The sequence below is a fragment of the Cucumis sativus genome, chromosome 7, assembly GCF_000004075.3.
Source record: "Cucumis sativus cultivar 9930 chromosome 7, Cucumber_9930_V3, whole genome shotgun sequence".
Lineage (NCBI taxonomy): Eukaryota > Viridiplantae > Streptophyta > Magnoliopsida > Cucurbitales > Cucurbitaceae > Cucumis > Cucumis sativus.
Window position 1 is genome coordinate 7,864,180 of NC_026661.2, and position 25,385 is coordinate 7,889,564.

At 36.0% G+C, this 25,385-nt stretch overlaps 2 protein-coding genes and 1 pseudogene across 2 annotated transcripts in view; all 3 read left to right on the plus strand.

Moving 5' to 3' along the window:
• The window catches only part of LOC116405237 (protein ENHANCED DOWNY MILDEW 2-like), a 33,981-nt gene extending 23,809 nt beyond the window's left edge, over positions 1 to 10,172 (plus strand). Inside the window, 5 exon segments of the mRNA XM_031889199.1 lie at positions 6,368 to 6,478; positions 6,806 to 6,877; positions 8,011 to 8,129; positions 8,235 to 8,298; positions 8,379 to 10,172. Coding sequence (XP_031745059.1) covers positions 6,368 to 6,478; positions 6,806 to 6,877; positions 8,011 to 8,129; positions 8,235 to 8,298; positions 8,379 to 9,893 — 1,881 coding nt within the window. The 3' untranslated portion in view covers positions 9,894 to 10,172.
• A 4,738-nt stretch (positions 10,173 to 14,910) lies between these two features.
• Positions 14,911 to 15,850, plus strand: LOC116405238 (annotated as a pseudogene).
• A 3,548-nt stretch (positions 15,851 to 19,398) lies between these two features.
• LOC116405312 lies at positions 19,399 to 24,889 on the plus strand. Its single transcript, XM_031889403.1, has 9 exons — positions 19,399 to 19,530; positions 21,929 to 22,002; positions 22,639 to 22,647; positions 22,735 to 22,881; positions 22,967 to 23,278; positions 23,352 to 23,495; positions 23,579 to 24,037; positions 24,148 to 24,243; positions 24,340 to 24,889. Exons 2-9 carry the CDS (start codon positions 21,937 to 21,939, stop codon positions 24,883 to 24,885), a joined length of 1,779 nt encoding a protein of 592 aa, XP_031745263.1. The 5' UTR covers positions 19,399 to 19,530; positions 21,929 to 21,936; the 3' UTR covers positions 24,886 to 24,889.
• The last annotated feature ends 496 nt before the right edge of the window (positions 24,890 to 25,385 follow it).

A 25,385-nucleotide genomic window follows, 5' to 3' on the forward strand; every position in this document is an offset into this window, starting at 1 on the left:
ATATGGCGTGTGGAGAAGTCGAACTCAAGGCTGGCAGTTTTCGCTTTTCAGAATTCTGAGTTGAGAGTACGGCGACAGAAGAAGCTGAAACATCTGTCCTTCTCTGCAAACTGACGAGATATTAGGAATTAATTCAAATTTACCGCCCAAGCAAACCCTAATGGATTTGACTAAAAATTGGGCTTGACCAATGAAGTGGGCTTCATTACAGATGTGGGCTTCCCTGATTTAAAAGGAAAAGTATAGCAATGGATGAAGTAATTACTCAACAGCCCACCAATATTAAAAGCAAACTGGGCTCTTTATTAGAGAAAATTCCCAAGCTACCCGTGCTAACCAACCCCGTTTACTAAAATTACCCAAGCCCACCAAAATCAAGTTTGCAGAAAAGGAAGAAATTCGACCTTTCTTTAAAAATAGTGTGATCTGCTCCACAAACCAACCTGGAGACTCTTCAAATCCAACGTTCATATCAGACCACATTCACGGAGAAATAGATCCAACTTCGGACGTTTCTATTTCTAGCCCGGGAAGCCTCATCTCTGAAAACAAATTTGCTCCTCTTGAAGCCAAAGACGTGCAGCACATCTCGGATTTTTCTTCCGACATCCAAAGACTCTTCCACGAGGTAAGCATCACGGAAAGAGGTAGGGAAGAGGGTCTTCAGCTAATAGCTGTTGAGGATACCAGTGAGCTTCCTTTATCCAACGAAGAGTTAGTTGAAATTGAAAGCGTAACCGAGTTAGAACCAGCAGCTTCTATACAGAATCCTTTTCCGTTGAGCAAGGAGGTGATAGCGGCCCTACTTGAATATGATTTATGCATTCGGGCTGTAACCAGAAAAGGAAAACAACATAGGAAGGGAGGGGCCTCTTCGAACAACAACAAAAAGCTTACTAGAGAAGTCAAAGCACTGTTAGGAAGTTGGGAAAGGGAAGCCCAAGCGGAAAAAGACAATAATAAGCCGGGCTATGTGGGTGATCCATGTTAATTATCTCCTGGAATGTAAGGGGAATTAACGCTCGCCCCAAAAGAGCGCTTGTGAAAGAATTGCTTGCGAAATTCAACCCAGATGTGGTAATTTACAAGAAACTAAAGTAAGTAGTGTTGATCGGCAATTGGTGAAGTCCGTTTGGAGTAGTCGGTTTGTTGGCTGGGCTTCCTTAGAGGCTTATGGTTCGTCGGGGGTATTCTTATCTTGTGGAAAGAGGATTCAATCACGGTAGATGACTCAATTCAAGGGGAGTTCTCTGTTTCTATTCACTGCAAACTTAAGGCTGGTTTCTGCGGATGGATAACAGGGTTTACGGCCCCTCGGCTTATAGACGTAGAGAACAATTCTGGATGGAGCTTTCTAGCTTATACGGCTTATGCAACGATAACTGTGTAGGGGGTGACTTCAATGTAGTCAGATGGTTAAATGAGAAGAGTCTGGCACTCGCCCGACTAGAAGTATGCTTCGATTTAACAACCTGATTGAGGAGACGGATCTGGTGGATATTCCCTTCCGAAACGGAAGTTCTCTTGGTCCCGGTCAGGGTTAGGCCCGCTGCTTCAAAGATCGACAGATTCCTTCTATCCAAGCCTTGGATGGAGTTCTTTAGAGAAGTAAGTGTGGAAAGACTCCCTCGTACCACATCGGATCACTTTTCGATACTTCTAAAAATGGGGGCTCATTCCTGGGGTCCCACACCGTTTAGATTGAAAATGCTTGGTTGGACCATCATCTTTTCCTTAAAAATATTGAGAACTGGTGGGGCAGTTTGGAGGCTGATGGCTGGCCTATATTCTCTTTCATGGAAAAGCTAAAAGGTCTGAAAGCCATCCTAAAAAGCTAGAATAAGGAGACTTTTAGTAATATTTTCTCCCAAAAACAGGCGCTGATTGATAAGATTAACTCTTTTGACTCACTTGAAGAGTCGAGCTGCCTCAACGAGGAAAATGTGAAGGAAAGAGAAAACAGTAGAGGGCTCTGCATGATTTGATGTGAAAGAACAGAAGCTGTGGATGCAGAAGTCGAAGCTTCACTGGCTTAGAGAGGGAGAGGAAAACTCAAGCTTTTTCCACATATGGGTTTCGGCTCGTAAAAGTAAAAGTATTATTTCTTCCTTGGTCAGTACAGATGGGAAGACACTTGTCACTGAAAAGGAGATTGTGGATGAGATCCTCAGCTTCTTTTCAATGTTATATGGCACAAGGATTCCTCGCCGTTTATTGTGACGGTCTTAATTGGAGAGGCCTTAGCTTACAGGATTCGAATTCACTTGAGGCTCCCTTTACCGAAAAAGAAATTAGAGATGCTGTCTTTGATTTGGGTTGTCTCAAATCCCCTGGCCCGATGGCATGACTGGAGAGTTTTATAAAAATCATGGAACATTCTGAAGCCCGATCTGTAAGGGTGTTCCAAGATTTTTTTAAAAACGGAGTTATTAATAAAGATGTAACGAGACTTATATTTGCCTCATCCCCAAAAAGAAAGAGGCGGGCCGTGTCAGTGACTTCAGACCAATTAGCTTGATAACCTCCTTGTATAAAATATCTCCAAGGTGCTTGCTTCAAGGCTTAAAAAAGTCCTTCCATCGATAATCAATGACTCTCAAATGGCTTTTGTGGAGGGAAGGCAAATCCTTGATGCTATTTAACTGCTTCTGAGGCTGTCGACGAATGGTCTCTAAGAGGCAGAAAAGGGTGCTTTTGAAGCTCGACTTGGAGAAAGCTTATGATAAGGTGGATTGGTCTTTTCTTGATATGATTATGAATCTTAAAGGCTTTGGTAAGAGATGGAGGAAATGGATTTGGGGATGCTTGTTGACAACTAATTTCTCCATCATTGTCAACGGGAGGCCTAAAAGGGGTATTCGTCAAGGTGATCCTCTTGCTCCTTTTCTTTTTACGATTGTGGGAGATGCTCTAAGCTGCCTTATCCACTACTGTAATGAGAAAAGGAGTCTAAAAGGCTTTCATTTTGAGAACCTGTCAGAGAGCAGACGACACGCTTCTTTTTCTTCTTGGGAGGATGGAAATCTGGAGAACGGTGGAAAATGGTAATATCTTCCTTATGGGAGCCGGTCTCTCCCTTAATAGAGCTAAAACCTCCCTGATCGGTATTAACCTTAGCAATCATGACTTAGCTCCTTTTAGTGCATCTATGGGATGCTCGGTTGATAATCTTCCCTTTAAATATTGGGCTTCTCTATTGGAAGGGTCATAATAGAAAAGAGATGTGGAACAATCTTGAAGAGAGATTCAGACACAAGCTTGATAGGTGGAGGAATGTATCCCTCTCCAAAGGGGTAGACTAACTCTGGTGCAATCAGTTCTCAACAGCCTTCCTTGTTATCTCTTCTCCCTTGCTCAAGCTCCAGTTGGCGTTATTAATAGATTGGAACAGATGTCAGGAAGTTTGTTTGGACAGTGGATCTAGAATCCAATTGCTCATCTCGTCAATTGGGAATGCACGTCCACCCCAATTTTTATGGTGGTCTTGGATTGGCTCTTTTAGGCAAAAGAATATTGCTCTTCTCACTAAATGGTTTTGGAGGTTTAGTAAAGAAGAAACCTCTTTATGGAGGCGTCTAATTGTGGCCATCTATGGTTTAGATGAGAATGGGTGGTCTACCAAAGATCCAAACAGGGGAAAATCTCATAGATTATGGGCTGGTATTTTAAAGCATAAGGAGATATTCTTTAATCTTTCTGCTTTTATTTTGGGAGAAGGAACAAAAATCAAATTTTGGAAGGATAAATGGTGTGTCGCAGAAACACTTGCAGAAAAATTCCCTAATTTATTCTCTTTGGTGCTGAATAAGGATGCTTATGTGGCAGAATGCTGGTGTACTGCTACTCATTCTTGGAACTTGGGCCTTAGAAGAAACATGCTCGACAACGAGATTGCCAATGCGGCTTCAGCTCTAGAAATTATTCATTCTTGGGCCCCCATTGCTAGGAATGATAGTCTTAACTGGATTCCTAATATGAATGACAACTTCACTACAAAATCTACTTTTCTTAACTTAACTAAGAGATCCCCAACATTGCTGTTACCTTGATTCGTCATATTTGGAAGAATAAAATTCCGAAGAAGGTGAAGTTTTTCTTATGGTCGCTTGCTTACAGAAGCCTCAACACCCATGAGAAACTTCAAAGAAAAATTCAGAACACATTGATTAGCCCCACGATGTGCTGCCTATGCGCTAAAGATGAGGAAACCTTGGATCATCTATTTCTACATTGTCCCTTCACAAAAAAAGCTTGGAACACTCTGTTTGGTATTTTTGACTTGGAGCTCTGCCTTCCTAGCAAGATTGATAGTTGGATGATTGAAGGTCTTAATATTAGAGGTTACAGCCCTAAAGGAAATATCTTTTGTGGAGCATCTGGAAAGAAAGGAATAGCAGAATTTTTGAAGATAGATTTAATTCTTTTGATTCTTTTTGGACTGTGGTTCAACACACTGCCTCTTGGTGGAGTACGAACTACACCAAACACTTTTGTAATTATAGCCTTTCTATGATTTTCAACAATTGGAAGGTCATTATGTCTTAATTCCCTAGCTTCTCCTGGGGAGGGCCCTCTTGTTCCTCGCCCTTAGGTTGTTCTGTTTTGCTATATGAATATACTTGTCTCTTATCGAAAAAAAAAAGAAAAGAGAAAGGAGAGACTATAGTTCTTAAAAGGGTGCCCATTTTTGTACCAATAAAAAGCAGTAGATAAAATGGTGTCCAAAAAAGAAGTAAAAGAGGCAGTAGAGTCCTGAAACAGCCTCCTATTGTGCTCAGTCCATAAAGTCTAGGAGAAGGCACGAACAATAGCCAACCAAATTGTCTTTTTGCATCCCACAAAAAGGTGACCCACCAAGAAGATTTTATTGGAAAGAGAGATCGACCAACCAAAAAGCATCCCAGATGATGTGCCAAAACTGAGTAGCAAAGGAACGGTGCGCAAATTGGTGAGAGGCAGATTCCGCAGCAGTTTGACACACAACATACCAAGTAGGAGAAAAAGACATATACGACATTTGGCGTTGGAGGCAATCAGCAGTATTAATGGCACCGTGACTAAGTTCCCAGAATAATTTAATTTTCTTTGGTAGTGATCAGACCGAATAATAGAATAAAGATTTCTGGTAGAGGACCCTATTGAACAAGTTAAATCATCAATTAGGGATTTAACAGTAAAAGAAGCAGAGGAATCAATGACCCGTTAAACTTTATGTAATTCAGTTTTGGCCAACCTACCAACTTATAATATGTCCTTATTCCAAATGCCTTTCTTGTGATACAAGAATTGGAGACTTTTATGTAACTTCTTTTGGAAGGTAAAAAAGGCAGCAAGCTGAATCCTTTGGTTAAACAGGAGTTAGCTTCGAAAGCTCTAAAAGATGGTGGTCTAGGGATTGGAAATGAAAACAGAAATACAGCTTTATTGTTTAAATGGAGTTGGAGAATCCTTAAGGAGCAGGACTCTTTATGGTGCAAAATTGTTAGAAGTATTCATGGAGTTGATCCAAATCTTTGGTGCACTTCGGGTAAGCTTGGTTTAGGTTTGAGAAGTCCATGGATCAGCATTTCAAGTTGCAAAGTTTAAGCTTGGTAATGGAGGAATATATTCCTTTGTACAGATTCATGGTGTACTGTCTTCTCCTTTGGATGGTCTACTCCTATTCCCAATGATATTTGGGCCTACTCACTCTAACATATCCTTTTCAATGAATAAAAAGGGATTATGTGGACACATATGATTCATGCTTATGGATTACATAGAAGAAGAGAATGGACTGCTTCTTCAACGATGTTTTTTGTAGTTCTTCCTCCACAGGGATGTTTGTTGTAGCTCTTGATTTCAATCCCCACCCTAAGGTCATTTCAATTATCATGCTACAGTGATACTTATCGAAGGAGATAGATTTTCTGTGCTCTTTGATTTGATGGTTAAAACGTTCAAGCGGAAAAATCACACCCATAGTTCCTGTCAAGTTCTTCACTTTGATTGAAAAATGTACACCTTGTTTTCCTTAAGTTAAAGTTTAGCTTGGTGGTTTGGTTCAGAAATTGAACTTTTGTTGTGGAATTCTTGTGTCTTTGCGATTAAGCCCTACCCAAAGTCATCTGGTACCAAGGAGATAACCTCTCCAAGCTTGTTTTGATGTTTGGCAACTTAAATACTGCTGGTGCTGTCGCTTGTGATACTGATAGTCTCACTTATTGGTTAGGGATTTCTTTTGGGACAATTATGTATGTTGTAGCTATTACTTTCGAACCCCACCTAAGGTCATGCCAATTTTATAATTGCGTCATGTATGGTGCCCTTTTTGTTTTATATCATAATTGAATTTTGCTGCATTCTAAAACTTTTTCTATAATTACAGATCGTGGATTTCTGCTGCGGTGCAAATGACTTTAGTGTTCTAATGAAGAAAAAACTTGATGAGACGGGTAAACAATGCTCGTTTAGAAACTTTGACTTTATTCCACCGAAGGTACACCAACCCAAACTTACATTTTTAGTTTTATAGAAGTCAGATATATCATGGCGATTATGTGTTTTGACCAATCATTATCGTATTGCTGATTTGAATATGTTGTTTAGTTCGACTACTAATTCTTATGATTTTTACTTATTTATTTACTATATTTTCTGCACTCCAACACTCTTTTCTCAAGGAGATTGCTTCTTACACTCTGTTATCAGACCTTCTCGTGCTTCTTTCATGCTGGTTGCTTGTTGCTTGTTTTCTACATTTTGTAATAATATTTGTTTGGTCATCTTTGATTGCTGGATGGCGGTTTCATGCCTTTTCTTGCAGAATGATTTCAATTTTGAAAAAAGGGATTGGATGACTGTGCAACCGAAGGAATTTCCTAAAGGATCTCAATTGGTGAGTGCTCAATAGTCTCTATTTTCATCTTTTCAATGAAAGTTTTCGCTTCAGAAAGAAAAAAGTGTGAACAATTGCTTGTTGGTTGCTTTTTCACGCTATATTTTTTTAGAAGCATTTTAAGAAATATATCATTTAATGCTTTAGAAACTTCTATAAATAAAATAGATTAATACTGAGGTTTAAATACCATTTTGGTCTCATACTTTGAGACTCGTTTGTCGTTTGAATCAAATGTCCAAAATTAGTTCCATATTTCTTCTCTAAGCAGAGCTTTTGCTTTTTTGTCGTAGGAAATTTCACTCGATCCTTTTCTTTTCTTAGTAGATTATATAATTGTTAGGAACGTTTATGAGAGGCACACCTCGAGGTAGTATGAGTTGTTAGTCTCATTTTAAATTAAGAAAACATTATTAAATCAAATATAAAATATATATTTTTAACATTATGATATTGCTTAAAATTACAGAACATACTCAAAATTTATAATGACAAAGAAAACAATTAACCACGATGATGTAGCCTAAGTAACCTCAGGGAGAAATCCTCCAAGAACCAAGATTGTGGATCTTTTATTAGAATGAATAATATACTTCAAACAAGAGAAGACTCCTATTTATAGAATTCTATTACAATTGGGGTAAAAAGGGAATTAACTAGAATATTACCTAATTACCCAATACCCTTAGTCTTCGTACATCACACGACAACGCAAAAAACTTAACCAAAAAACTTAACCGATTAAAGACAACACTGGAATAAAACCTTAATTGGTAAAAGAAAAACTGTATTAAGGGAAAGAAACTCATTAAAAGACAAGAAAATGCAAAACAGAAAAAAAAAAAGAGGAAAAAATGTAGCCTTCCAGCCTCCACTTGTGCAGACTGCTGAAAATGGAAGAAAAATCTTTGAAATGGACGCCATGTTTTAGTTTATCTACTAAGTCGTCATACATATTATAAAATATTACATTTATAAGAAGATTATCTGGCTGAAAATAAATAATTTGTTTTTAATGTTAATATGTAAATTAATAAAGCATTGATTTATATATGATGGCATACGTTATCTGGATCTTTGTGGCTTACTATTAAATGTAGCTGATTACCTCCCTTTGTATCTCGTGGGAGCAGATCATGGGGCTAAATCCTCCATTCGGAGTTAAGGCTGCTTTGGCAAACAAATTCGTTGACAAAGCTCTGGAGTTCAACCCAAAGCTTCTTATTCTTATTGTTCCTCCTGAAACAGAGAGGTAATGGTGGTCCGCATTTTATCTTTGCATCTACTTGGATGTTGTTTAAAAGGAAAGAAAGCTCTTTACGAAATTTTCATTGACTCACCTTTTTTCTACTGGCAGGTTGGATGAAAAAATGACTCCTTATGACCTGGTTTGGGAGGATACTGAGTTTTTGTCAGGAAAGGTATTTTGGCAAGAACAAGTTCCTGTTGCAATTTTCTGTTAATATTATTGAGAATTCTGATTCTTTTCATCCTTTTTCAGTCATTTTATCTTCCTGGATCTGTCGATGCTAAAGACAAGCAGATGGATCAGTGGAATGTCAGGCCACCAGTGCTCTATTTATGGAGCCGTCGTGACTGGACTCATAAACACACAGCCATAGCCCAAGAGCATGGGCATCTCTGGCTAAGGAAACAAGCGCATTCAGAAAAAGAGAAGGCTTCTGATACTTTAAGAGTGAGGCAACTGGAGGAGTCTGAAAAGGGAAAGAGTTCTGATTTGTTAAGGCACAGGCAACAAGAGGACTCAGGAATGGGAAAAGGTTCCGATAAGGGAAAGAATTCTGATTTGTCAAGACACAGGCAACAAGAGGGCTCAGGAATGGTAAAAGTTTCTGATAAGGAAAAGAGTTCTGATTTGTCGACGCATAGGCAACAAGAGGACTCAGGAATGGGAAAAGGTTCCGATATATCAATGCCTAAGCAATTGGAGTCAGAAAAAGGCGTAAGGTCTAAAACTTCAGCTAATGATATTCATGAAAAAGAATCTACTATACTAGCACCAGATGAACCAGAAGATTCAAAGAGCGAATCATTTGTCTCTGGAGTTCCTAAAAATGGATCCACGAAAACATGGAAGAGAGATAGTGACAGAGAGAGTCATGACAATCGGGATATCCATCCTAATCTGTCTCCTGAGGCTCCAAGGAAGAAGAGGCAGCGTTTTGAAGAAATACCTCGAAGAGGTGATGGTGAGACATCAGAAGAGAGCAGCAGACGTAATTGTAAAAGGCCTTTAACTGAGATTAAACAGAGACCTCCTGCTTCTCCAAATGTGAGTGATCATACATCCAGTAAGTCAGTTGAGATGCCTCCATATGCTGATGTGGATGGGATTGGACATCATCAACAGTCGGGGTCGACTATGACTGAGCCAAACACCAACCTCGGAGCTCCTTACGATGCTGCACAGATCAGCTTAACTGATGACATTACTAGAAAGTACAACCTCAATGCTGAGGAGTCTTACCCACGTGGGAACACTGGATGGTCAAATAATGCAAGTCCCATGTATGATATTGGTTCTAGACATGTTGAGGAACGTATCGTGGATCAAATGGGAGGACGTGTTGGTCTTAATTATAAACCCTACTCTACCGGTGTTGACACGTATATGAGGGACTCTGAAATACGGTCACATATTCGTCATTACGGGCACCCAGATACTGACAATTTAAGAAGTAATTATCAAGTTGGACCTGATCCTAGGTATAGTAGGATTGGGGCAATCCCAGCTAGTTATGGGCATCTGGGTACATTTTCTGAACCATCCCGTTGGATGAACACTTCAGCAACACAACGATATGTGCCTCGACTCGATGAGTTAAACCACACTAGATTGGGAGGAATGGGTGTTGCACGTCAGATGAACGGCGGCAGCACTTTCGACCCTAGAGTGCACACATCCTCTGGTTTCAGGGGCGTGTCACAGGGGTTCGCACCTGGTCCTCAATACCCGTATTCGAACCAAAATTCAGCTGGTTGGCTTAATGAATAGTACAATACACTTAGCTCTTGCTTGGCCGCCTAACTGGGATTGTAAAGCATTTTTTGGCGAACCAAACTACATTACTTGGTGGATAGGCCGTAGAATGATCTTGTATATCCAAGTAGATGGCAAATTTAACTTTGTAAGTATGCTATATATCGGTTGTTTCAAGTAAAAGTCTGTTTATCTCAAAATCAGCTCAATTTTCTACCTTTTTGTTCACGTCTAAATATAAAACGGAATATTATTCTCGTCCAAGAAATTTCAATTTAGTTTCTTTGTGTTGAAGTGTCTCATTTTAGTTTAATTATTTTGAATAAATTTTTAATTTAGTCTCTACCGCATGTTTTTTTTCGTTTATTAAACTCATTATAAAATTAAAAAATGCATTTAAATGAGGGACACTTGCACAAAAAAACAAAGCAAATTATAATAATTAAGTTCATAGTACATATTTATCATTCACAAAAATGGTAAAAACAAAGTCCAACTTACATATACAAGATGTAAAATGGTTACAAATGTTCTTATTAATATACATTTGATACATCTAATACACACTTGATATACCTAATATTTCTTGATATATCTAGTACTCTTAATATACTTTATATTGCAATTAATGTACTATTGATATTTTAAAATCAAGATTAATACAATATAAAAAAGAAGACTTCATAGATGCATCAATATAAAAAAGAAGACTTCATAGATGCATAATAGCAGTATGTCCACTACAAAACCAAGGAAAGAAAACAAAACAACAAAAAAAACTTAAGAAATCTTGGACAGCAATTGTAATATACCAATGAGGAAGAACAAGGTAGAACAAATTTTGTAATCTACAAATGGGGAAGAACGAGAATGAACAAATCGTTTTTTCCGTATAAGAAAAGATAATTAGACATTAAAAACAGGAGAAGAAATAAAGTATTGAAGGACGGTTCTACAATAATAAAAGATTTAAAATGAAGAATATTTTAAGAAGTAGTTTCAAAATTCTAAAACAATCTATTATATTATATTGATGAAAGACTACCCACTTCAACTTTTCTTTAAATGATATGTCTCATTCAATTAAAATTATTAGAGCTGTTTAGCGAATATGAATAAAAATAAATTCTTTGATAAAAATAAAATTTTGAAAAGTAAAATTTATTTATTGAAAGCCTAATAATTAAAATGAAACATGCACACGACCTACAGTATAATAAACTTAAAACGTCATTGAAACCAAAAATCCTCTATTTCCTTCAACTACACTTTTAATTAATTTGAGTTGATGAATGGATTAATTCTTAAACTTCTCCAATTTTTTTTAAATGTTTGTTTTATAAGATGAAATAATAAAATAAATATTTAAACAATTATATATGCATGTGTGCATGTCTATATCCTTATCCGGCTTTAAGAAAAAGAATCATTTTTGAACGATTCTACTCTTTGTCAAATTCTATATTTACAATATCAACCAAATTTATTAGATTTTTTTTATTTATAATCGATTATTTAATTAATATAAAAAATATATAATTATCATTAACCATTTATATTTTTTCAAATTTCCACGTTCATGCGTAACTTATTATTTAAGAAGATCAATATGAAAAATTATCTATTTATTTCTATAATTTAATTTTTAAAATTTATAATGTATATTAATGATGAAATTTCAAAAAAATGTGTAACTTTTCTCTTCTACAACAATAGAAAGAACTCTCTTCCATATTTTTTATAAACATTTGAAATTTCTCTTCTACTTAGGTTTGTTACCTTGATCTTTTTATATAGTTTTTTATAAATAATAATCACTGTAAACTAATAACTTTTCTAAGTTGTACGAATTATTTACAAATTTTAGTATGTAGTACATTATTATCAGCAATATAAGATTAGAGTCTTGATTTATCGAGAAAGTAACAACCTTATTTTGTAACAATCTTATTTGTACCTTCTTACCATCTTAAAATGTTTTAGATAGGTAATTAGTATCTACCGTTTTTAAAAAAAGTTATATAAGTTATTGTTTGTAGACATTTATGATTAGAGGTTTATGGCTATTCAAAATTTGAGAATGAAGGAGTTTGAAAGTCTTTTTGTCTTGGAGAAAATTTAAGATAATGGTTACAAAAAGTTAATATACTTATATAAGTTGTTTATTACTCCTTCCAAATTCCATAAATCTAAAATTTACATAACACATATTTGTTACTTTTTTTGGATATGGCTGATGAATTTGAAATGAGTAATAAACAATTTATATAAACTTTTTCTATTAAAAAAATGGTAGATACTAATTACCTATCTTAAATTTACTCCATCATTTGAGATTGAACGTTTATCCTCCGTCCTTATGATTACTGTATTAAAAATGTATTAGTTTAATGGAGTAATATCTTCTTTAATAATCTTATTATGTTTCTTTAAAATTGTTGAACGTTCCTCGATACAATATTATTTTCTTTATATATATATATATTATTTCAAAATAAGAAAAATATAGATAATTTCAAAAGAAAAGAAAGGTCTAAACACGTACAACGCTCGTCTCGGTAATTATATATAAACAAAGAACTCAAAATAATTATATATTTGAAACAATTGTTGGAATATTGTATAGCCAAATCTTTTATATTTGAAAAAAACACATAAGTACTTGTTGCCGGATATGATTGTTTCAAATACGTGAAAAAAATAGTTGGAATATTGTATAGCCAAATCTAAACTATTGTGTAAAAAAAAAAAGTAAAATATAAAAACTCTTTAAAAAATTGTTTAGATTTGGGTAGCCAAATTTAAACGATCAAATCTAAACAATTGTGTATCAAATCTAAACGATCATTTTCTAAATATAAATGACCGTTTTCAAATATAAACAAGTACTACAAAATATTTAAAAAATCGATGAGATTTGACAACCCAAATTTAAACAATCAAGCTAATGAATCGTGTTCCAAAAAATTATGAAAAAAATTGTTCAGAATTGGGTAGCCAATCCAAATCTAAACGACCGTATAGGAAATAATATTCAAATCTAAATAATCGTTTTTCAAATATACTATGCACACTGGATGTCAATTAATCACGAGACATTTTTGGTATTTCTCATTGTTGACTTGTGAATTTTTTCTTTTTTCGAAATTGTTTGTACGGTATAAGTATTTTGCCGTTTTGTTATATTTTTTAAAAGACCTTCAAATAAGATGAAAATCTAAAAAAAAAATCAAAACTTTTGAATCCAAATTTTTCTCTATGATTTTATCGTCATATTCTTGATCTTCTATTGGAGTTTTGATATCAACATTTTGTAATTTAAAAAGCTTATCTTTTGTTCATCTTCAAATGAATGATACACATTACTATATGTTCTTTCTGTTGGCAAATGAATATTTACTATAGGTTCTTTTTGTTGGCAATATGAATATTGTATAAATGCTTATCTATATATACACATTTTGAACAAATAATTAATGCTGCAAATAAATACTATAATAGACTAATAAGAACTTCATGTTTTAACTATAAAATAAGTTTTGTAGCTTTTTCTTAATGCCATCTTACACTATAAGAAATTTGAAATTCAAATGACACAAGTGAATAGAAAAATTGGGTTGGGGAAAATGTGTAATTAATGCCAAATAGACGCGTTTTTTTAATAGGAAAACCTGACACATTTTAAGCGTCAATAAACCATGACATCTTTCTTGTCATCGTTTCCTTCAACTTTTTATTAATTTATCTTTTCATTAAATTAAAACGGGGTAAGTAAAATAAACCCCAACTTAAAGTTCACCGTCTCGCAAAATCAGCCACACCATCCCATTTCCTTACCTCTTCACATGGAAGCCGCCCTATATCCATTAGCCAAGATCAACAAATTCATTGTTACTATGTCCTTCCACCCCCAATTTCATAGCTTCATCAAGTTTATCGGTATGTTTTCTTTTCTTTCTTTTCCTTATCGTCATTCTCCCCATCACCCACCATCGTACTCTCCTTTTCCATCTTTGTTGCCCTTGAATTTAGTATATTACACAAAAGCATGCATGATCCCTTCAATTCACTTCCACAACAACCTTTATTATTAGTATGTGTTCCCACAAGATTTTTGGAGAAATTTGATTCGTGGAATTAAACTTGTATTGATTTGATGCGATGTGGTTCGATCTCTAGAATTTGATCATTTGATTCTCTATTGGTTGGATGCTTATGCTTGATTTGTGTACACTTCATTAAAGACTCACGAATATAAACCACTAAATATTAGTGCTTCTATAATGAACAACTTGTTTATGACCCAACCAATAAATAGAAACCCCTTCCATGTCATAGAAAGGGTAAGACCCTTTGTTCAAATACTCAGAGAAACCATTTAAGGGAACACTCGTCTACTTACCCTAAAGTCAAGAAGAAGTGAATTCTATCTTATGTGATCAGCTCTCCATTCAATCTTGTCCCCAAAATGATAAGCATATTGAGTTGATAATTTGGTCACTCTTACATGTACAAATCAAAGAACAATTCATTTTAAACAAGAGAGTTCATAATACACTCAAGATTAAGACAAAGTTACGTAAGTCATCATACGATTGTCGGTTAAGAAATAAAAAGAAAGAAGTATTAAAGTAAGAGAGAGAAAGGAAAATGTGTTGGGAAGAAAAAACAAAATAGTGAATAATGAAGCAAGAGTAAATATATATATATAAAAAGAACAAGTTGGTGAAGAGTGAATGAAGGAGATAAGAAAATGAAATGAAACCAAATATAGTGTATTTTGGAAATGTGTAATATTTATTTCTTTGACAACCTGTGATGTGTAAGAAATTGAATAGTAGAGATCACTATTATTTTGAAAATAAGAAATGTAATATTAATATTAGTTTGAATTTGATAAATCATATTCATCTCATCCATCTCTCTCTCTCTCTATCATTAAATATGCAGAAACAACGAAATTTCAACTAAGATGACGGCTCACCATTTAACACTACCTCAATCTCTGCCGTACCCACCGTCCCGGTAACCAAATGAACCACGGCGAGTCTACAGACTAGCCAAGGTATGGACAATTGCCATTCCTCTCATTTCTTACTCCTACTATTTCACTTCCAAGATCCCCAAGGGAATCCCAAGGCTCCTTGCTCTCTTCCCCGTTCTCTTCATCTTCCTCCTCCTTCCTCTCAATCTCCGCTCCTTCCATCTCTGCGGTCCCACCGCCTTCTTCTCTCTGGCTCGGCAATTTCAAACTCCTCCTCTTTGCCTTCGATCTGGGTCCTCTGTTCTCTTCCCCTCTCCCGAGCTTCCTCCACTTCGCGCCACGCTCTGCCTTCCCATCAAGATCAACAACAACAATCAGATCCAATAGAATTGGAAATCCGATGGTTCTTTGTTTGAAGGTCTTGCTTCTAGCGATTGTCGTTCGGCTCTAGATTACCAGAATCGTATGCATCCGGCCATCGTTTCCGTTCTGTATTTTCTCATTTGTACTTAGGCGTGGAGATCCGTGCTCGCTTTGTGTTCTCTTCGGCGAAGGCCATCTTCGGAGCTCCGATGGAACCACAGTTCGACGAACCCTATCTCTCGAGTTCGCTTCAGGATTTCTGGAGCCGTCGATGGAACCTGATGTTCGAGTATTCTAAGGCCGGCCGTATACGATCCCACCCGTGTGATAACTTCCCGCATTTTTGGGCGTAGGCGGGCCCAATTGGTGGGTATGGTAGCTACGTTCGTTGTGTCCGGCTTATGCACGAGCTCATCTTTTATTACTTCACCCGTGCCCCTCCCACCTGGGAAGTCTCCTCTTTTTCGTTCTTCACGGCTTCTGCATGGCCGCTGAGGTCGCGCTAAGGCCGCCCTGGCTTGCCCTCCAACATCCACCCATGCTCTCTCGGCCCATTTGTTTTGTTCTTTTTGATGGTCACCGCACGCTGGCTCATGCTCCCTCCATTGATTCGAATGGGTGTTGACGAGGCGATTGTGAGTATTATGCTACTGCCCACTTCTTCAAGAGTAAATTTATTTTGTTTCTTTAATGTTAGGAGATGGTTTAAGGATGGATTGAAGTTGTAGATCCTACAAAGTTGGATAGTTTGATCCTCAAATAATCCCAAAAATTATGTTTTTTTTTTTCTTTTTAGTCGTGACATTAAATACCTCTAGTGGTTTTCCAACAAAATATTTGTAGATTTTTCTTCTTTTCCGTTTTTGTAAATGTGATATCACGTTTAAATAACACATTACTGGATTATTTGGTTTTGGATTTTGTAGACATCTCATGGCTGAGAATAACATTGCTAAAAACTTGTGTTTGTTTGGGCATGAGAATGCTAATTAGAATATCGCGAAAAGTTAAAACAAATTATGTTTGTATTAGTTTTATGAAATTAATTTTGGTAAACCATAATTTTAGTAGATTAACTATTTAATTAAAGTGCTTTTAGTTGGATAAATTAATTATAAGTATGGTGCAAACAAAGTGAACATTTTAAATAATAACAAAATATCGTAACTGTTTACAAAATAGATTCATAGAATTTTCTATAAAATAAATAAGAAAATAAGAAATTATAAATAGAAAAAAATCTTCTAAAAATCTCTACTATCTCCAACTTTCTTAGAAATTCCATCCATACGTGTATATCTCAAACACCCACCAAATACCCATATTTATAAGCACTTTGACAATCATATATAAGATTATATAGAAACTAAAAGCGAGTATCTTGAAGATGTGGAGGAAGTGACACATGTTATTTTGACTCTAAACATAATAAGCATCTATTTAATAATTTCTATAATACTCTTCTTAGATTGCTCATTCAACCTATGAAATATATCTCGTTAAAATCTTACTGCAAAAGTTTCAATGGAAATAAAATCCTAGTGAAAGGAAAAAACTATATACTTCATTTACTTTATGTACACTTAAGTTAACTTGGAAAGGGAGTTCGATTTAAGAAAAGATACGCAATCAATTGGGTTAAGTACTAACAAAGATAGTAAGTAAAAGTTTAGGGGGCGAACCAAAGAGAATTTATGCAAATCTTGATAAAAAAAGAATACCAGAATTCTAACATATAAAGGGGGGATTTTGTTGCGACAAACCAAGAAAGTAGAGTAAAGCAAGTAATTGTTTTTGTATTTTTAAAACAATAGGGCACAAGAAAGAAATAAAACCTCTGTGAACAAAGTTAAAATGAGAATGGTTCATTCTAGTACTCTTTCCATCATAGAACAAATAAATTAATTCCAATCTAATTCAATCTACAACTAATTAGTTCAAGAATAAAACTAATCAACATTTATTAATGAATCAAGAACCAAATCTAATTCATACTAAATTCAAAGATATCATTTTCATCTTAGTTGTTTAATTTTCATGAAATTTTTTAAAAAAATAGAAATTAAAGTAAATTCACCAATCATGGATGATAAAGCCAATCAAACAAAAATTAATTATAAAAACAAGATTGGAATTCAACAAAAAATTGAAATTAATTAATTAGAAAGCATTTGGACAAGATTCTCAATAAAGAATTTCTAGAACTAAACTTCCTAAAGAAAAGTGCATTAGTTCTTCATCATTCTCAAACTAGTTTCAAGAAGAAATTCAAAGAAAGGAGACATTTCATGGAAGAATTTGAGAAAGAAATTTATTAATCTTAAGAGACGTTTTACAAGAGAATTGACCAATGCTTTTGATAAATTTGAAAAATAACGAGTGAATTATGAAAATACAAGAGAAAAATGGCTTAAATAGGCCATTCAGGTTGGGTTGCTTGGTGGGAGGCGTGCACAAGTGCTAACGAACGCTGTAAGTTTGTAGCATCGAGAAGTTGTAGTTGGGCATCGAGACATTGTGCTTGTCACCTTCGATGTTGCGACTTTATAATGGTCATCACGACACTAGATTTTGGTAGCTATTGCCTTTCTGCACCGAGCTTCGACATTGCAACACTGAGGACAATGTCACTTTAACTTTAATTACGAATATACCACTATTCTTGGCTTGGTTAGTTTGTGCTCATTTTAGCTTTAAATTATGTGATTCTTATTGTATTTGACTTTTGGCTCCAATAATTATTATTTCCTATAAAACAAGAGAATTAATGAGTAAGTGTTATTATCGCGAGAGTCTTAATCTAGAAACCTAGCTCCTTTATAAAGCTATCAACTTACAAAAATACAATTTACTCTTCCTCATGGAAACATCACTCGAAATATCTGAGTAGTCGTCTTTTGATACTATGCTCCAATTTTTCAAAGGTTGCGGTAGTAAATGATTTTGTAAATAAAATCTGCCAGGTTATCCTTCGAACAAATTTGTTGTACTGTGATGTCACCATTCTTCAAGATTGTAAATGTAGTTTTTGGTGAAATATAATAGAACCTATTTTGATTTGAGCTATGCATGTTGTATTATCTTCATATAATATCATTGGAAGATGTTTACTAGAAGACAAGTCACATGTTCCACGAATGTACCCAATTATTGATCTTAGTCATATACATTCTCGACTTGTCTTGTGCATTGCAAGAATTTTAGCATGATTTAAGGAAGCGACAGTTATTGTGAGGTCCTGATTCGAAAAGGAAGCCCTGTTGAAGAAGAGGACCTCCGCCAAAGAAGGTAAGTTTGACTAAGAGTAAGAGAGAAACCTTCTGCGGGGCAAGGATGCGTTGAAGGAAGGACGCAAAAAGAAGCATGTAAGGCCAAGTACTATCATGTTGAAGTAAATGATACGATGAGGATTGGCTGTCTATGAGAAAGAAGCATGAAATAATGATAAGAATTAGGTGGTGAGTGTAGTGATATGGGAAGAAATGCCTACACCTAAGTATGATTGCACTACAACAAAAAGTATCTATTACGACGGTTATGTACATCCCAAAATTAAAGGGAGGAAAAAAAACTATCACAAAAGGTAAAAGTCCGTGTTTTTGGCAGAAAAGACGAAATTTTTTGGATTCCACTTTTCGCGAAAATTATTTGTTGTCATAAAAGGTACATAAAATAATTTATTTAATTTATTAAAATAAAACTCATTTTAAATAAAAGTTTATTAAAATTAGATTTTTTTTCCCAATTTTAAAAACATAACGGGAACGAATTTTCCAAACCGGATTCCAACCATCTCCAACCATTAAACCATCTCCTCAAGGTATGTTAATTGGGGAATTGACAAAAATAGGCCAAAAATGGGGTAGAAATAGAGTTTTAGGATTGATTGTAGAAAAGTTGAGATTTAGGATAAATTGGAGGTGAAATGACGAAAATACCCTCTTTTATTTTCCTTCCTCTTTTCTTCTTTTTCCTTTTCTTCTTTTTCCTTTTCTTCTTTTTCCTTTTCTTCTTTTTCCTTTTCTTCAACCCGAAGACAGAAGGCCGTTCAAAAGAAAAACGTAAACTCGCATTTGAACTCTCCCGCGTCTGCAGTTACCCCCTTCAACTCTCTCCCGCCTCCGGTGAACGTTTTTCTCTTCCGTCCATTTCTTCTCCACTTCCATCCATTTCTTCTTCACGACTCTCCGCTATATTTTCCGATTTCAACTTGTTCACCGAACGTCTCCATTTCTTCTGCACGGGTCTCCATTTCGACTTCATCTCCGGCGGACGCTTCTCCACTTCCATCCATTTCGATTTCAGGTTTGTTTTCACCGGACCTCTCCATTTCTTATCCACTCCTCTACATTGGCAGTGCCGTATCCATCATCTTTGAAGTCAAGTGAGTAATAAAATCTCAGTTTTTTTTTTAGAGTTAGTCTGTTGTAGCTTATTTATTATTACAGTATTCCATCTTGTTTGTTTAAGTTGTCTGTTAAGATGTGAGTTTTTTGTTTTTGGCACATTTTGGAGAAGAAATGCATGTCATATGCACACAGACATAGAGAACCGTGGGAGCCATTCTGTTTTTAGGAAGAAAAACCATTTCCTTTGCAATGTACTGTAATAATAGAAAAACCATACCTTGGAGTTTAGAACTTGAATTCGAACATATATTTGGTATCCCATATAAACTCTGCAAAGTTACCAGTACAATAGATATGTGCTAAACATGCATTCTAAATATTGTATTCTAAAGACATTATCATAAGCTGCATTGTTGAAAGACCATTTCCTTTGCCTTGAAGTTTTCCATCATCTCTCACCTATCAGCACCTATCTCTCACCTTCCAAAATTTTGAGTAGAAGTCCCAATATAAGAGTGTTAACTTCCTAAACCGTTTAGAATGCATGTTTAGCTAGTCTACTAGGTGTTAAGGCTATAGGGTTAGCAATTGTATTAGACTTAGCAACTTTGCCTTGAAGTTTTCCATCATCTCTCACCTATCAGCACCTATCTCTCACCTTCCAAAATTTTGAGTAGAAGTCCCAATATAAGAGTGTAAACTTCCTAAACCGTTTAGAATGCATGTTTAGCTAGTCTACTAGGTGTTAAGGCTATAGGGTTAGCAATTGTATTAGACTTAGCAACTTTGCCTTGAAGTTTTCCATCATCTCTCACCTATCAGCACCTATCTCTCACCTTCCAAAATTTTGAGTAGAAGTCCCAATATAAGAGTGTAAACTTCCTAAACGTTTAGAATGCATGTTTAGCTAGTCTACTAGGTGTTAAGGCTATAGGGTTAGCAATTGTATTAGACTTAGCAACTTTGCCTTGAAGTTTTCCATCATCTCTCACCTATCAGCACCTATCTCTCACCTTCCAAAATTTTGAGTAGAAGTCCCAATATAAGAGTGTAAACTTCCTAAACGTTTAGAATGCATGTTTAGCTAGTCTACTAGGTGTTAAGGCTATAGGTTAGCAATTGTATTAGACTTAGCAACTTTGCCTTGAAGTTTTCCATCATCTCTCACCTATCAGCACCTATCTCTCACCTTCCAAAATTTTGAGTAGAAGTCCCAATATAAGAGTGTAAACTTCCTAAACCGTTTAGAATGCATGTTTAGCTAGTCTACTAGGTGTTAAGGCTATAGGGTTAGCAATTGTATTAGACTTAGCAACTTTGCCTTGAAGTTTTCCATCATCTCTCACCTATCAGCACCTATCTCTCACCTTCCAAAATTTTGAGTAGAAGTCCCAATATAAGAGTGTAAACTTCCTAAACGTTTAGAATGCATGTTTAGCTAGTCTACTAGGTGTTAAGGCTATAGGGTTAGCAATTGTATTAGACTTAGCAACTTTGCCTTGAAGTTTTCCATCATCTCTCACCTATCAGCACCTATCTCTCACCTTCCAAAATTTTGAGTAGAAGTCCCAATATAAGAGTGTAAACTTCCTAAACGGTTTAGAATGCATGTTTAGCTAGTCTACTAGGTGTTAAGGCTATAGGGTTAGCAATTGTATTAGACTTAGCAACTTTGCCTTGAAGTTTTCCATCATCTCTCACCTATCAGCACCTATCTCTCACCTTCCAAAATTTTGAGTAGAAGTCCCAATATAAGAGTGTAACTTCCTAAACCGTTTAGAATGCATGTTTAGCTAGTCTTCTAGGTGTTAAGGCTATAGGGTTAGCAATTGTATTAGACTTAGCAACTTTGCCTTGAAGTTTTCCATCATCTCTCACCTATCAGCACCTATCTCTCACCTTCCAAAATTTTGAGTAGAAGTCCCAATATAAGAGTGTAAACTTCCTAAACGGTTTAGAATGCATGTTTAGCTAGTCTACTAGGTGTTAAGGCTATAGGGTTAGCAATTGTATTAGACTTAGCAACTTTGCCTTGAAGTTTTCCATCATCTCTCACCTATCAGCACCTATCTCTCACCTTCCAAAATTTTGAGTAGAAGTCCCAATATAAGAGTGTAAACTTCCTAAACGGTTTAGAATGCATGTTTAGCTAGTCTACTAGGTGTTAAGGCTATAGGGTTAGCAATTCTATTAGACTTAGCAACTTTGCCTTGAAGTTTTTCATCATCTCTCACCTATCAGCACCTATCTCTCACCTTCCAAAATTTTGAGTAGAAGTCCCAAGATGCTAGTGCATCCATGTTAAGTAAGTCTCTTATGCAATTATATTTAATTAGTTTTTTTTTTTTATGCAGGTCTCAGTATGGCTTCGACATCAACTAACGGTCCCATGTACAAGATTGACCCTGCTCATCATTTTCAGTCTATAGTAAGTAGTTTAGCACATTTAGAAAACAGTACACGTACAATAAAGGCTAAATTGAAACCGGATCAATTAACCTTATTTAGAAATACAAAGTTCGGCCACTTTTTGGATCTGAATATAATCTTTAATGGGCCGCTCATCCACTACTTATTGTTAAGAGAGGTGGAAGATGAAAGGGTTGATCACATAAGTTTCAAGATAGGAGAAGTCGTGTGCAGTTTTGGAAGGAGAGAATTTAATATGATGACGGGTCTATGGAGTTCTCAACCAGAGCCTATTGATTTGGTTGGGAATAGTAGGTTGTTGGAGAAGTTCTTCGAACAAAAAAAGTGTATTTATATAAGTGACTTAGAGGACACATTTGTGGAATACGAGGGGGATGACGATGACGATGACATAGTTAAATTAGCTCTAGTTTACTTTATAGAGATGTCATTGTTAGGAAAAGATAGGCGGACGAAAGTGGACCGAACTTTATTTAGGATTGCAGATGATTGGACCACATTTAACAATTACGATTGGGGAGGGTTGGTTTTTGGACGTACACTTTCTGCCTTAAAACGAGCCTTGGACATGCAACATGCCAAGGGAAAGAATAAATCAACTAAGACAAAATATACTGTCATGGGATTTCCGCAGGCGTTACAGGTATGTTACTTTACTTCCTATGCACATATTTATATATACATATATCTTGGGACACTTGCTAAACTTGTTTTGTTGAACATGGAATAGGTTTGGGCATATGAGTCTATACCAACCATCACTGAATGTGGTGTACATAAAGTAAGCAACGATGCAATACCACGAATGCTGAGGTGGGTGTGCGAACTATCGCCGAAGTCTCATGTCCTACAGAGGCAGGTGTTTGACTCACCAATGGTAAGTATCAACAAACAGTAACTTACCGAATGCATGACTTTGTTCCTTTATGTTTTGACTAACTAACTACATTTCCACTTTGTAGTTCTTAATTAACGTGGTAATTGAGATGATGCCTGAAGAGGAGGAGCATCTAAGAATGTCTTCAGGGGAACTTGTTGAGAAAACTCATCCATATAACACCGTTTCTGAGAAGAATGGTGATTCAAAACGACCAGGAGAAGCTAGTAATGATGACAATGACTGCAAAAAGAGTAAGAAAAAGAAGAAGTGGAAGTCTAAGATGAAAGAAGTTGTTCGAAAACTCAAATATCGAGTAGCGGTTCTCGAGAATGAACGTGAAAGCCTAAAATCAATGCTGTCGACTATATTGAAACACCTTGAAGTTCAAAAAAAGGTTAGGAATCAAAGTTTGTTTAACATTTTCAAAGTTTGTTTAACGTTACCAATACATTTTGACATTTCCAAAGGGTGAAGAAGGAGACTGCACGGGAGTTGAAGGTCATGATGCCCAGACCGAAGATGTTGACACACCCGGTACACCTTCTTGGTTGAGGATGCCCAAGGAGGATGACACAAGTGATGGGGTGAAACATGTTGAACGTCAAAAGCAGGTTAGGAATCAAAGTTCTGTAGTGGGGTGAAAATCATCCTTACTAATGCTTTATCCTTAGTAATGCATTTTGACCTTCCATAGGGTGTCGAAGCAAACCGCACGGAGGATGACACAATGGATGAGTTGGATAAGAAGGTTCATATTCATTCGGAGGAGCCAGTAGACGTCGTTGACGATTTGAACGAGGAAATTGGAGTAAAAAGTCTTACTTATTTTGATTCAGACGTCATGGAAATAGAACCATTATCCACTGAACGACCACATGTTCGGCCCGCACGTAGCAAGCGTGCAAGTGTATACTTGTCAACCCCCTTCACAGCTTTAGATAAACGGACTACAAAATCAATCACCACCACCTCTCAGTCTCAACCATCCGTCTATGATCCTATGCACAAAATACCTGACGCCCATTTAGATCGACTCAGAGCTTGGATCACAGACAAGCGTACGAAAGATGAGGTGCGTGAAACTTTTCACGGGAAAAAATCGAAGGAGTTTTTCAGAGACTTGTTCATGTGTCGTCGGTGGTTGGCGGATGAGGTTAGAACTTTTCTCATTATTTCTTATTTACAGTTTTAGAGCACTTAGTACCTTCAAGAAGTTGGTTTGATCGCATAACCGAATTAAATGCTTTATTTTGTTTCTATTAGCATTTGGATGCACTGTTTCTTCTCATTCGCTTCAACATTAAGACAGCCATGATACCTACTGCTCAAAACTTCACAACTGTAGACACACTATTCATGGTTTGTACTCGCAACCATACTTTATGTACTGAGTTTGCTTTTGATATTTGTCTTATTGTCTCATTGTATACATGCATGTGTTTTTTTTCCTTCCAGCGACTATTAGTTGCGAAGTGGCCTGAATACCAAGAATGTATTAAAGAGAATCGACCATTTCACTGGAAGGAGGAGTATCGGTTGGTTGACTATGTTGTCGGATCAAAACAAGACTGTCAAGATCCTTGGGTGAATGTTGATTACATTTACTCTCCATTCAATATCCATGGCAATCATTGGATTCTATTATGCTTGGACTTGGTACGTTGTCAAGTTAAGGTATGGGATTCGCTTCCGTCGCTGACGAGTGCCGAAGATATGAGAAGCATATTAGAGCCAATTCAAGAGATGGTGCCAAATTTGCTCGATGCTACTGGATTCTTTGTTAGGAGAGGCGGATCATCAACACACAAGGAACCTTGGCCACTTGTCATTGTCGACTCCATTCCACTTCAACGCAACAATAGTGATTGTGGTGTATTTACAATTAAGTATTTCGAATATGAAGCTTCTGGTTTAGATGTAGCTACATTATGTCAAGAAAACATGTCATATTTTAGAAAACAATTGGCATTTCAATTATGGACCAACAATCCCATGTATTGACTTTCAGTTTCAACTTTGAAGGAATTGTATATGTTCCAAACTATGTACATAAATAGTTTTATATAATGGAATGAAGACCATTTTTGTTTTTTGGTATGCAATTTTTATTTCATTATCTTGGAAAATTGTAAAGTGTGCAGAACTTTTATATAATGTACAACAATGCAGGTGAAAAATTGTAAAGTGTGCAGAACTTTTATATAGACATTCTTGATGTGTTACCGGTGGTGGAGCAGAGGTTTATGGTGGCTGCGGAACTGATTTATATATAGCCTCACGTAGCAGGTTTTCATTATAAAAACATCTTATGTACGAACAATTGATCCTCATTACCAATAGCAGCATTTTGATCTGTGTCTTGTTCTGTACCTTTGCTGTTAACCAGCCGGCTTTATACATTACTTAAAATTAGCTCAGTCTTGCTACTACCTGAACTTTCAGAGTCAACTCATTACTACTGCATTGAGATTACTATGCTTGAGATTACTATGCTTGAAGAG